This window comes from Taudactylus pleione, unplaced genomic scaffold (genome assembly GCF_031769625.1).
Source record: "Taudactylus pleione unplaced genomic scaffold, aTauple2 ptg000266l, whole genome shotgun sequence".
Lineage (NCBI taxonomy): Eukaryota > Metazoa > Chordata > Amphibia > Anura > Myobatrachidae > Taudactylus > Taudactylus pleione.
The window spans coordinates 3,208,143-3,220,977 of record NW_028284668.1 but is presented as its reverse complement, the minus strand read 5'-3'; the positions used below and the strand labels follow the sequence as shown (position 1 = coordinate 3,220,977).

Here is a 12,835-nt window from a genome sequence, read left to right as displayed (position 1 = left end):
GAGACGGGATTAGAGTGGACTTCTGCCAGTTGATTAGCCAGCCGTGCCGTTGCAGCAGTGCAATGGTCAGGTCCAAGTGGTGTAACAGGAGCTCTGGAGATCCTGCCACCAATAACAGGTCGTCCAAGTACGGCAACATGCGGACTCCTTGCAGCCGCAGAGAAGCCGCCATGACCGCCATAGCGTCCTGTATGTCCAATGACACCATGTAGTCCCCAGGTTCCAGCGCCAGAATGATGGACCGTAGGGTCTCCATCCGAAACTTCGGGACCCGCAAAGACTTGTTGAGTGCTTTGAGGTTGAGAATCGGACGATATGACCCATTGGGTTTCTGTACCAAAAATAGATTTGAATAGAAACCCTGGCCCCTCTGGGAGAATGGAACAGGCACTATAACTCCAGCCTGGAGCATAGTGTGCAATACCTTCCGCAGCTCCGTAGCCTTGTTCCGGTCTGATGGTAGACCCGTGGTGAAGAATCGAGCCGGGGGTCTGTGCCGGAAGGAGAGGGCGTACCCGTGAGAGACCACCTCCAGAACCCAAGTGTCTGTCGTAGTGAACGACCAACACCGGGAGAACTGCAGCAGGCGGCCTCCCACCCTGGGATCCCCCAAGGGGAGACCCGGACCGTCAGGCCGCAGGCTTGTCATCTGGCTTGGGGGCCGGACGTCTGGTACTCCATGCCTGTTTCCGGGGCTTGACCGATTTCTTAGGGCCAGCCTGTCGAGGAAACGACTGTGGTTTGGGCCTGCCCTGGGCCCTAGATGACCGAAAGGACGATGGTCCAGAACCAGAAGGAGCAGCGGCCGATGGGAGACAAGCAGATTTGGCTGCCGCCAGCGTGGCCACAATCTTATCCAGATCCGGACCGAAGAGAACTTCTCCGGTAAACGGCAACGCTTCCAGACCTTTCTTGGATCTGCGTCCGCCTTCCAGGATCGCAGCCACAAGGTGCGACGAGCAGCTACCGCTGCTGAAGAAATTCTAGACACCAGAGTACTAATGTCTAGAGCCGCCTCGTTGATGTAGGTGGCCGAATCACGGAGATTGCCAATCAACTCCGCCTGTTCGGCCGGACAGTCGGATTCAAAAGAAGCCTCTAATGAATCCGCCCAGCGCTCCATCGCTCTGGCAACCCAGCAAATGGCCATAGCCGGCCGTGCTGCCCCCCCTGCAAGGGAATAAGCGGACTTCAGGCAGATTTCTACCTTGCGGTCCGTAGCATCGGCAATGTGGCACTACGGACAAGACGGGTCACGTGAGAATCCACCTGTGGAGGGGATTCACACTTAGCAAAATAATTATCCGCGAACGGATAAGCCACCGCCAGGCGTCTCTGCGGCTGGTATCTTTTGCCAGGTTGTTTCCACGCCTCCTCTAAATGGTCCACCAACTGACCCGAAAGAGGAAAGACTGTGGCATCGCCCTTCACATCTTTGAAAAAGGCATACTTAGATTTAGCCGCTGGGGGAACTTCGTCCTCAATCACCAAGGCTGTGCGGACCGCCCGAATAAGTCCAGGAATATATACTTTGGACTTAGCATCAGCGTCCTTAGTATGGAAAGGTTCCTGATCGTAAGGATCCGGAATCTCCCCATCATCAGACGTCCCTTCGTCATCCTCATAAGGAGCGGACAGAGACGCCACCGGCCTTTTATGAGGCCGCATCACAGACTCCCCTTGCAACACATCCGACAAGTGCTGTACAGAACTCGTCAGGGAGTTAACCCACGCTGGCTCCTGAGAACCCGGGAGCGGGGAAATAGGGAGACTGTGGGGTACCACCAATTGTCGTGGGAACCCCTGCATGGGTGACGACACCACAGACTGCTGGGACAAACCCATCGGAGTAAACGCGGGCTGCGGAGCTAAATGGCCCACTAAAGCTGTTAACGCCTGAGCGAAACAAGCCCAGGGCGGCTCCTGTACCGGTGCTGTAACCGTAATAGGCCGCGCCATGGACAAACACTGCCGGCAAAGGCCCTCCGCGCTACCCTCCCCCTCCGCTAACGGTACTTTGTACGTGGTACACTGTAGCCGGAGGGGAAAATCACTTTCAGACATGATGGCACCACGTATGTGACCTCTCTCACCAATTAAGTATTAAATAGGCGAGAGACCACCCTGCAGCACCGCACCGCAAGGGCTTTAGCAGAAAGAACAGGGACAGTAATAAAGCTGACAGTTTAGAGAAGAAAAGTTACAGGCAGCGCTAGCACAGTCACATACAATGCAGAGAAATAACAATTCCTGCACTAACAGCGCTGATCACTCAACTACACAGACACAGGGCCTGGTAGGACACAGCGCTGCATACACAGACCTCAGCCACAGCGGAGGAGAGGTATGCGGGGGGACCCAGACCACGATGCTTCCTTCCAGACTTCCAGCAGCGTTCACCATGCGTTGCAGAGAAGATGGCCGCCGAGGAGCAGAGAGAAGCTGGCCTGGGGGAGGAGCGCTGACACAGGACCAGTCAGCACAGTGCAGAGAGGGCTGTGTGCAGCGGGGGAGGCGCCGGCTGTGAGACAGGGAAGGCGCGCTCCCCTGGCATGCATTTAACCCCTGGGACGCCGCAGCGCTACCGCTCTGCTGCGGTCCGCTGTCCCAGGGGGTAGTGGAAGCGCAGGTTGGTCGCCTGGCTCCACGCTGCAGCCAGTCCCCAGGGAGCCCCCTGCCTGGGGACTTAGGACCATGTGATCAGCGGGGACCCACCGCGGGACCCCGCTGCTTACCTCTGTCCCCCTTGAATCCGGCCATGGTCCGGAGCATCTGGGGTCACCGCTAGCTGTGACCCCAGACGCCCACCAGCATCCCCGGATCAGTACCGGCGTTCTGGTACCGGCGGGGTGTAGGGAAGACAGCATGGACGTCAGGACTGACTGTCCATGCTGTTCATACAGATGTGCAGCCACAGCTGCATGAAGAATAAGCTTCAGGGGCTCTTCTAGCCCCCACTCCAACAGGTGCACCCGACTCCGGCCGGGCACCAAACTGAGGTGCCTTGGCCCGGGGGCGGGGTATAGGAGGGGGACCTAGTGCATCCTGGGAGGCTGAAAGCTTAACTCTATGGTGCCCTGCGACTGACGTCACACCTATACCCCAAGGTATCCTGTGGATACCCTATGGACCCTGAAGTAGAAACAGACACTAATTACTAAGACACAGCACCCAGTGTACACAAGTACTTTTGCAATGGTCAGTTTGTTATTCACAAAAGCAACAACCCCTTGTCTACACTCGCTGTGGACCAAGCAATTAGATCATAAAAGGAAATGGAGGTGCTGTCAGTCTGTTGCAAAATGCAGCCATGCTAAGCAGTCGGATGCTTGCTGGACCAGAATTAGTTAGCAAACTACACAAGTTTGAGGCCCACAGCAAAATTAACAGTTTACCAGAGAAAGTTTCAGGACAAAAAAAGACAAGCCTTAAAAGAAAGCTGCCTTGAATTTGGAAACCCTTTTGAGCTAAATTCTTTCAATGTTGTAGTTTGGGACACTAAAGGTTGAGATGGATACAGAACGCATTAAAAGCTGTAGCAGGTGCAGAAAAAAAGCCTTAAAATTGTATAGCAAATATGTGAAAGAACGTTTGAGTACATAGGCAACTGTCAGTATATTTGCCTTACTGCCCAAAACTGGGACAAATACATTTGGCTTTGCTTGAAAGATTTCCTCTTCAACGATTTCTGACTTGAGAAGTGAAGTTAAGCTGTTTTCTAGAACAGTCATTGTAAATTAAATCAGGGAGTTAGATTTGCACACGTTTTTTGAATATGAGAACACCAGTACTTCACATTCTCTTTCCTCAAATGGAGTTCAGCAAGCATGTCATTGGCCCGTCCCTGATTATGCCTTATTACTAGAAAAGTGTATAACACTGGAATCCTACCAGCTTTTGTTGCTTGTGATTCAGTACCTATTTGAGGCAAAAATGTGCATCTAGATCTTGCCAAATTGACCATTTAGGTAGGGTTTTATGTGACATGCTACTATTGAAAGTGTTACATTTTTCTTCCTAAACTGCGGTGTTAGGTGTTAGAGAATGCTTCACATGTCTCTGTGAAACTGGTCACTTGGCAATTTTAACCCTACACTGTTGTGGGTTACTTGCAAATGTTTTCAGGAGGCTTGGTTCATCTCCCTGTATACCTCTCCTTGGATGGCCAGATTATATACAGAGCTTGATGTCCTACTTAGCCTTGGGGCTGTTAGTAGTTGACTAAAAACTTATTGCATATGTGTATGCATATATATGTATATGTGAATATATGTAAAAAGGGGGAACCTCCCTTTATGAGTCAGCCAGAGACCACTTTCGGATGCTGGTGGTGGCTATTTGCTCAGGAGGTGGGGGCGGTCCCTATATGCCTCCCCTGCGGTCATCAGGGCATACAGAGCTTAGTGTGTATGTACATGTGGATATGTGTATAAAGATGCATATATCAAATTATATATCCGTGTGCATTGCATGTGACTTATGCAATGGGCTGAGGGGAGGAGCCGCTAAAGCAGGGAAGGCAGCCTCCCATGCTAGTATTAAACCCCCAGGGAAAACGGTTCCCCGCCGGTACTTACACCCTGGGGGCCAGCGATCACGCGGGGTATGCCACAGAGGGGGGAGCCCGCCGCCGCAACTAGCGCCGCCGGTTTGTCCCCAGAGACCGGCGGCTTAAAGACTGCCTTTGATATCCGCGCGCAACGCGAAGCGTTGCACGCGGCTTACCTGGCCCCGTAGAATCCGGCAGCAGTCAGTGGGAGCTCCCGGAGCCACGCTAGTACTAACTCTGGGGTCCCGCTATGATCCCCAGATAAGTACTGGCGTCGCAGCTCCAGCGGGGCTGTTGGAGCGGCAGCGTGGACGTCCAGATGGACAGTCTGATGCTGCCGCTCTGAAGATAGTAAAAATAAAGAAATAAAATCTTTTAAAAATAAAGCTTAGGGGCTGCTTATGCAGCCCCACTGCCCAGGGTGACCCGACTCCGGCCGGGCACCAACTAAAACTGAGGTGCCCGTGGCTCGGGGTTATAGAGGAGGACGGACCCAAGTGCATCCCGAGAGCAGCAAAGCTTTAACTGCGTGGTGCCCGTGGATCCAGATCCAGCTATACCCCAAGGTCAACCCTGTGGACCTCCTATGGACCCTGAAGTAGAAACCCCCCCTCTCTGCCTGCCTCAGTCTCCTCATCTTCGGCGAGTCGAGCGCACAGCAGTCCGGAGCCGCGTGATTCCCCTACAGCCCGCGAGATTGCGGTGTTGTACGGGATCAGGCATACGGACCCTGTGGGGACCAAGCCTGTATTTACAAAGTAAGCCCTCTTTCTTTCCAAGTTGGTTTAAAGAGTCCGTTTCAACCAGGATATTGTTCTCTTGGCCTTTCCAGGGTCGTCCGCGTCTTCTCGTTCGGCATCCTTAGGACTCTTGTACATTGTCTGGGCTATACGGATTTACATTGACCATGCGTCTCCTCTTCGACGAACAGATTCCCTTCTGGTCTTGATAGATGCCAACCAACCCCTTTTAGGGGCATCAAAGTCTTCTTAACATTTAACTTTTTAGTGTTTGAACTCCTCTCCTAGTCACTAAACCCAAAGTCATTGCCAGTGTCCCCCAAATAGATTATGAGAAAGATTATGGAGCGTACAAAAATCCTGTTTTCTTATGCTGTACACACATACCTGTTCCCATTAAACACTGAATTTTTAGAACATAGCATTAGCTTGCTTATTCAACCTCAGAGCGAAAAATTTTTTTTTGAAATTGCACGAGAGTTAAAGGCAATGAGTATTCTTTAAACCACTAAGCAAATTCTTTGTGGTTAATACGGCAACATAATTTTCTAAAATAAGTGAATAAAAAAAAAAAAAAGAAGTTTACATAAAATCTGTACAAAAAAAAAAATAAATTACTAGATTGAATGATAAGCATAGAATGTAGGAATAATGGTACAGCATCAAAATTAGGTGATAGCTGTATTTATGCCAGGGAGCATGAGCACTTTTCCCCATGGCACATTCCCCATCTTCTGACTCTAACCTCCTCTCATCCGCTGACACAGAATTGCCTATATGTATTTGCTAAGGTGGGCAGAGCTTAATGAAATCAGCACTACCAATGATGTCATGACATCCCCCTGATGGCAGTTATTAGCAATGGTTGGGTCTATTAGGCAGGTTTTTTTTGCACCATATTTAAGCTCCTGCAGTGCTAAGGATTAGTATGATTCCTGCTTAGCACTAAAGGTGTTAAAAAAGAGCTCCCTCAATGAGTTTTGTTATGCTCCATTAAAATATACTACAAAAAAAAAAATGCATGCAGAATCACAATCCTCACACCTGAGACTGAAGTGTTGTAATTTGTTTCACCAAGTTTCTTTTTGCTTCTTCCTCTTCCTCTAGTTGCTCCAGGAAACCATTTTTCTCATCTTCCATTTGCTTCAGTTTTGTACTAAAGCTCAGTTTCTGGCGAGTCTCTTCTTGCAAGAGTTCCTAGAGAAACAAAACAGTGTGTATCAATTGGTATTACAATTTGACATAGAGCATGATACTATGGAAATTTAATCTTGGGTATAAATTATGGCCAACAAGTTTAAGGAGACAAACAGTATGACAAACTTAAAAAAAAAAAAATGAGATATGGTAAGAACTTACCCTTGTTATCTCTATTTCTACGAAGCCCATAGGGTTCCACAGGATACCTTGGGGTATAGGTGTGACGTCAGTCGCAGGGCACCAAAGAGTTAAGCTTTCAGCCTCCCAGGATGCACTAGGTCCCCCTCCTATACCCCGCCCCCGAGCCAAGGCACCTCAGTTAGTTACCAAGCCATAGGCCGGAGGAGGAGAAGGAAGAGAGAACAAAGATCTGGACACATACAAGAATCACATTCTCACCAGAGGGAGACGGAAAACCGGTGACCAGAGCAAAGCCCATCTGCAGCACAGGTGCGACAGGGCGGGAGTCCTGTGGAACCCTATGGACTTCGTAGAAATAGAGATAACAAGGGTAAGTTCTTACCATATCTCATATTTTCTACTTCAGGGTCCATAGGGTATCCACAGGATACCTTGGGGATGTCCCAAAGCAGTATCCTTTAAGGGTGGGGACGCTCCTGTGCAGAAAGGAGAATCCGCCGCCCGAAGGAAGCATCCTGAGAGGCGAAGGTGTCAAACCTGTAATACCTCACGAAGGTATGGACAGAGGACCACGTAGCAGCCTTGCAGATCTGGACTGCAGAGGCACCACGTCGAGCTGCCCACGAAGGACCCACAGACCTAGTGGAATGAGCCTTCAGAGAAGGAGGAACCGGTAGGCCTTCATGAAGATAAGCTTCAGAAATAGCCATACGGATCCAGGCTGCCAAAGTTTGCTTTGAAGCAGGCCAACCCTTTTTACGGAAGCCATAGAGGACAAACAAGGCGTCCGACTTCCTAAACGAAGACGTGCGGTCAACATAAGTCCTTAAGGCCCGCACAACATCCAAAGAGGCCTCACCCACGGAAAGACCCGGTGAGTCAAAGGCCGGAACAACGATTTCCTCGTTAACATGAAACTGGGAAACAACTTTGGGAAGAAACTCGGGCCGAGTGCGGAGCACTGCCCTGTTCCCATGAAAAACCAAGAAAGGGGGTCTACAAGAAAGAGCCCCTAACTCAGAAACACGTCTGGCCGAAGCAATAGCCAGAAGGAAAACAGTCTTAGCTGGTAGCCATTTAAGATCCACTGATCCCAGTGGTTCAAACGGCGGTCCTTGGAGAGCCCTCAGGACCACAGCCAAATCCCAAGGTGCCACAGGTGGAACAAAGGGCGGCTGAATGCGGACAACACCTTGCATAAAGGTGCGCACATCCGGGATTGTAGCAATCCTACGGTGAAACCAGACAGACAGGGCCGAAACCTGTACCTTCAAAGAAGCAAGGCGAAGCCCATGATCTAGTCCCGCTTGCAGGAAGGCGAGAATCCGAGACAGACGAAACTCCCGCGGTGCATAACCTCTCGGTCGACACCACTGGAAGAACGTATGCCACACGCGATGGTATATCCTCGCGGAAGACGGTTTCCGAGCTCGCAACATGGTACGCACCACAGAGCTGGAAAACCCCCGGGACCTCAGCATGGCCGTCTCAACAGCCACGCCGTCAAAGACAACCGAGTCAGGTCCGGGTGACGACAAGGACCCTGAGACAGGAGGTCCGGTCGTAGCGGCAACCGCAGAGGACTGTCCACGGACAGACCCTGAAGGTCTGAGAACCAGTGCCGTCTGGGCCACGCGGGAGCTATCAACAGGAGCGTCCCTCCTTTCTGTTTGAATTTACGGATTACCCGTGGAAGAATGGAGACCGGAGGGAACAGGTATGCGAACCGAAACGTCCACCGGACGGACAGAGCATCCACCAGAGACGCCCCTTAGTCTCTTGTGCGAGACCCGTACACCGGCAACTTGTTGTTGTGCCGGGACGCCATGAGGTCGATCTCTGGAAGACCCCATCTGTCCTCCAGTAGTTGAAAAACGTCCGGGTGCAGGGACCATTCCCCAGGATGAACGTCCTGGCGACTTAGAAAGTCCGCCTCCCAATTGAGCACTCCCGGGATGAAGACCGCTGATATGGCCGGAAGATTGCGCTCCGCCCAAACCAGGATCCGAGACATCTCTACGAGAGCCGCCCGGCTTCGGGTTCCTCCTTGCCTGTTTATGTAGGCCACGGTGGTAGCGTTGTCCGACTGGACCTGTACCGGGTGACCCTGGAGAAACCGATGTGCCTGCTGGAGAGCATTGAAGACCGCACGGAGTTCCAAGATATTGATTGGAAGCTCCGCTTCTGTCGGCGTCCACCTGCCCTGGAACAGATGTGGACCCGAAACTGCTCCCCAGCCCCGAAGACTGGCGTCCGTTGTCAACAGGACCCAATTTGGAGCCCAGAACGGACGTCCCTCGCTGAGGTGGGTCGTCTGTAACCACCAAGCAAGGGACAGGCGAACCTCCGGGGTGAACACAATCGTCTGGGACTTCAGAGACTGAGGCAGCCCGTTCCACTTTGACAGGATCAGGTGCTGCAGAGGTCTGGAGTGAAACTGGGCATATTCCACCATGTCGAATACCGACACCATGGAGCCCAGTAACCTCATCGCCGAGTGTAGAGACACCCGGCGGCTGTGCAGACAACTGCGCACCCTTGACTGCAAAGCAGAGATCTTTTCCTCCGTCACGAAGATCTTTTGCTGTCCAGAGTCCAATAAGGCTCCAAGATGTAGAATCCTCCGAGACAGGATTAGAGTGGACTTCTGCCAGTTGATTAGCCAGCCGTGCCGTTGCAGCAGGGCAATGGTCAGGTCCAAGTGGCGTAACAGGAGCTCTGGAGATCCCGCCAGCAATAACAGGTCGTCCAAGTACGGCAACATGCGGACTCCCTGCAGCCGCAGAGAAGCCGTCACCTTGGTGAAAAACAAAAGATATGGTAAGAACTTACCTTTGTTATCTCTGTTTCTACGAAGTCCATAGGGTCCACAGGATGACCTTGGGGTATAGCTGGATCCTGGATCCTCGGGCACCACGGAGTTAAAGCTTTTAGCTGCTCCCAAGATGCACTTGGGTCCAACCTCCCCTATACCCCGCCCCCGAGCCACCTCAGTTGGTAAGCAGCCCAGGCCGGAGGAGGAGACGAAACAGAGAGAAGGAAGACTGGAACACACAAGAACCATACTCACAGAAATGGGAGACGGAAAACCGGTGACCAGTCACAGAGCCCATATGAAGCCAGGTGCGTCAGGGCGGGTGCCCTGTGGACCCTATGGACTTCGTAGAAACAGAGATAACAAAGGTAAGTTCTTACCATATCTCTTGTTTTCTACTTCAGGGTCCATAGGGGTCCACAGGGTGACCTTGGGGATGTCCCAAAGCAGTCCAACTAAGGGCGGGGACGCTCCTGTGCTGATAGGAGAACCCGGCGCCCAAAGGATGCATCCTGAGAGGCAAAGGTGTCAAACGCATAGAACCTCAAAAAGGTCTGAATGGAAGACCAGGTGGCCGCCTTACAGAGCTGAACAGCAGAGGCGCCACGGCTAGCAGCCCAAGAAGGGCCCACGGACTGAGTGGAATGAGCCTTAACAGAGGCTGGAACAGGTAAACCCTCCTGCATATAAGCCTCAATAATAACAGAACGAAGCCAACGGGCCAGAGTCTGTTTGTTGGCAGGCCAACCCCTCTTGTGAAAACCAAAGAGGATAAACAAAGAATCCGACTTCCTCACAGAACTAGTCCGGTCAACATAAACCTGGAGTGCCCTTACAACGTCTAAGGAAGTCTCCCCAGCCGAAAGATCAGGTGACTGAAAGGCTGGTACAATTTCCTGATTAATGTGGAACCTGGAAACCACCTTAGGCAGGAAATCAGGACGAGTGCGAAGCACCGCTCTGTCCTGATGAAAAATCAGAAAAGGGGGACAACAAGAAAGCGCCCCCAAATCTGAAACCCTCCTGGCAGAAGCAATTGCCAAGAGGAAAACAGTCTTAAAAGTTAGCCACTTGAGATCCACTGACTCCAAGGGCTCAAAAGGAGGACCCTGTAAGGCCCTAAGAACCACCGCCAAATCCCACGGGGCCACAGGTGGCAAAAAGGGAGGCTGGATTCTCAAAACACCCTGGAAAGAGGTGTGTACGTCCGGCATAGCAGCGATCCTGCGCTGGAACCACACCGACAGAGCAGACACGTGTACCTTCAGTGAAGAAAGACGTAATCCTAAGTCCAAACCCGACTGAAGGAAAGCCAGAATACGCGAAACCCGGAACACCTGGGGATCATAGTTTCTGGCCTCGCACCACTGAAAGTAAGTGTGCCACACTCTGTGATAGATCCTCGCGGAAGCAGGCTTGCGCGCCCTCAGCATGGTGGTAATAACTGAGCTAGAAAAGCCCCGAGACCTCAGGACGGCTGTCTCAAGAGCCACGCCGACAAAGATAGTCGACCCAGATCCGGGTGAAGACAGGGCCCCGGAGACAACAGGTCCCGCCGTTGAGGTAGGAGGTACGGAGCGTCGATGGACAGGCTCCGCAGATCGGAGTACAAAGGCCTTCTGGGCCACCAGGATCAGTGTGCCTCCGTCCTGTTTGAACTTGCGCAGGACCCGAGGCAGCAGAGATATCGGAGGGAACAAGTAAGCCAGTTGAAACAGCCATTTCACCGACAGCGCGTCTATCAGACTTGCGCCTGCGTCCCTTGTCCTTGACCCGTACACAGGCAGCTTGTGATTGTGACGGGACGCCATCAGGTCCAGCTCTGGCAGCCCCCACTTGTCCACGAGTAGTTGGAATACCTCTGGATGAAGCGACCATTCCCCGGGATGCACATCGTAACGGCTGAGGAAGTCTGCCTCCCAATTGAGGACTCCTGGGATGAAAACTGCCGAGAGAGCTGGAAGATAGCGCTCCGCCGAAGCCAGGACGCGGGACACCTCCGACATCGCAGCTCGACTGCGAGTCCCTCCCTGGTGATTGATGTACGCCACCGTGGTGGCGTTGTCTGACTGCACCTGAACGGCCCTTCCGTGAAGAGCGGTGCCGGACGACTGCAGGGCTCTGTATACTGCCCGCAGTTCCAGGATGTTGATGGGAAGAATCGCTTCCTCCGCCGACCAACGACCCTGAAGTGACAAGGAGCCAGTCACCGCCCCCCAACCCCGGAGACTGGCATCTGTCGTGAGCAGAACCCATTCCGGGATCCAAAAGGGGCGCCCCTCCAGGAGATGCGCTGTCTGCAGCCACCAGGCTAGGGACAGACGCACCTCCGAGGACAACACCAGCATCTGAGAGCGGATCCTGTGTGGCAATCCGTTCCATTCTGAAAGAATCAGCCCCTGCAGGGGCCTGGAATGGAACTGGGCAAACTCCACCATGTCGAATGCCGACACCATGGACCCCAAAACTCTCATCGCTGAGTGCACCGACACTCTGCCACTGCTCAGACAACTGTGAATCCGCAGCTGTAAGGAGGAGACCTTCACTGGAGTCAGAAAAATCCGTTGCTGACGAGAGTCCAGCAGGGCCCCCAAATGAACCATCCGTTGTGATGGGATGAGGGAGGATTTCTTCCAGTTGATCAACCAGCCGTGCGCCTGTAGACAAGCGACCGTCAGGTGGAGATGCTGGATCGGTACCTCCGGGGAGCTTGCCAGCAAGAGGAGGTCGTCTAGATACGGTAGCAACCGTATCCCCTGGCTCCGAAGGTGAGCCGCCATGACCGCCATCACCTTGGTAAATACCCTTGGTGCCGTGGAGAGACCAAAGGGTAGAGCCCTGAATTGGTAGTGGTTGTGGAGAATAGCAAACCGCAGAAACCGTTGGTGCGATGTTGCTATAGGCACATGGAGGTAGGCGTCCTGGATATCCAGGGAGACCATATAATCCCCCGGTTCCATCGCCAGTATGATGGAACGCAAAGTTTCCATCCTGAATTTGGGAACCCTGAGAAACCTGTTCAGGGACTTCAAATTGAGGATGGGGCGATGAGAGCCATTGGGATTCTGCACCAGAAACAGCGTAGAGTAATACCCCATCCCACGTTGAGACTGTGGTACGGGTATAATGACCCCCGCCGTCAGCAAGGCCTCTATGGCTTCCTGAACCTGCAAGGCCTTGGTTTTGTCCAGAGAAGGACTTGTGCAAAAAAACTGGCAAGGCGGCCTGTGCCGAAAAGACAGGGCGTACCCCTGGGAGACCACTTCTCGCACCCAGGCATCCGTGGTGGTATTGTGCCAGCACTGGGCGAATTGAAGAAGTCGGCCTCCCACTCTGGGGTCCCCCAGAGGGAGGCCCGTCCCATCACGCAGAAGGCTTATCTTCTGGCTT

At 52.6% G+C, this 12,835-nt stretch overlaps 1 protein-coding gene across 1 annotated transcript in view; it reads right to left on the bottom strand.

Annotated features, from left to right (window-relative positions):
- MYH9 (myosin heavy chain 9) overlaps nt 1-12,835 on the bottom strand; it is a 386,037-nt gene that overhangs the window by 46,412 nt on the left and 326,790 nt on the right. Inside the window, exon 30 of the mRNA XM_088481216.1 lies at nt 6,334-6,486. Coding sequence (XP_088337342.1) covers nt 6,334-6,486 — 153 coding nt within the window. The remainder of the gene's footprint in view (nt 1-6,333; nt 6,487-12,835) is intronic.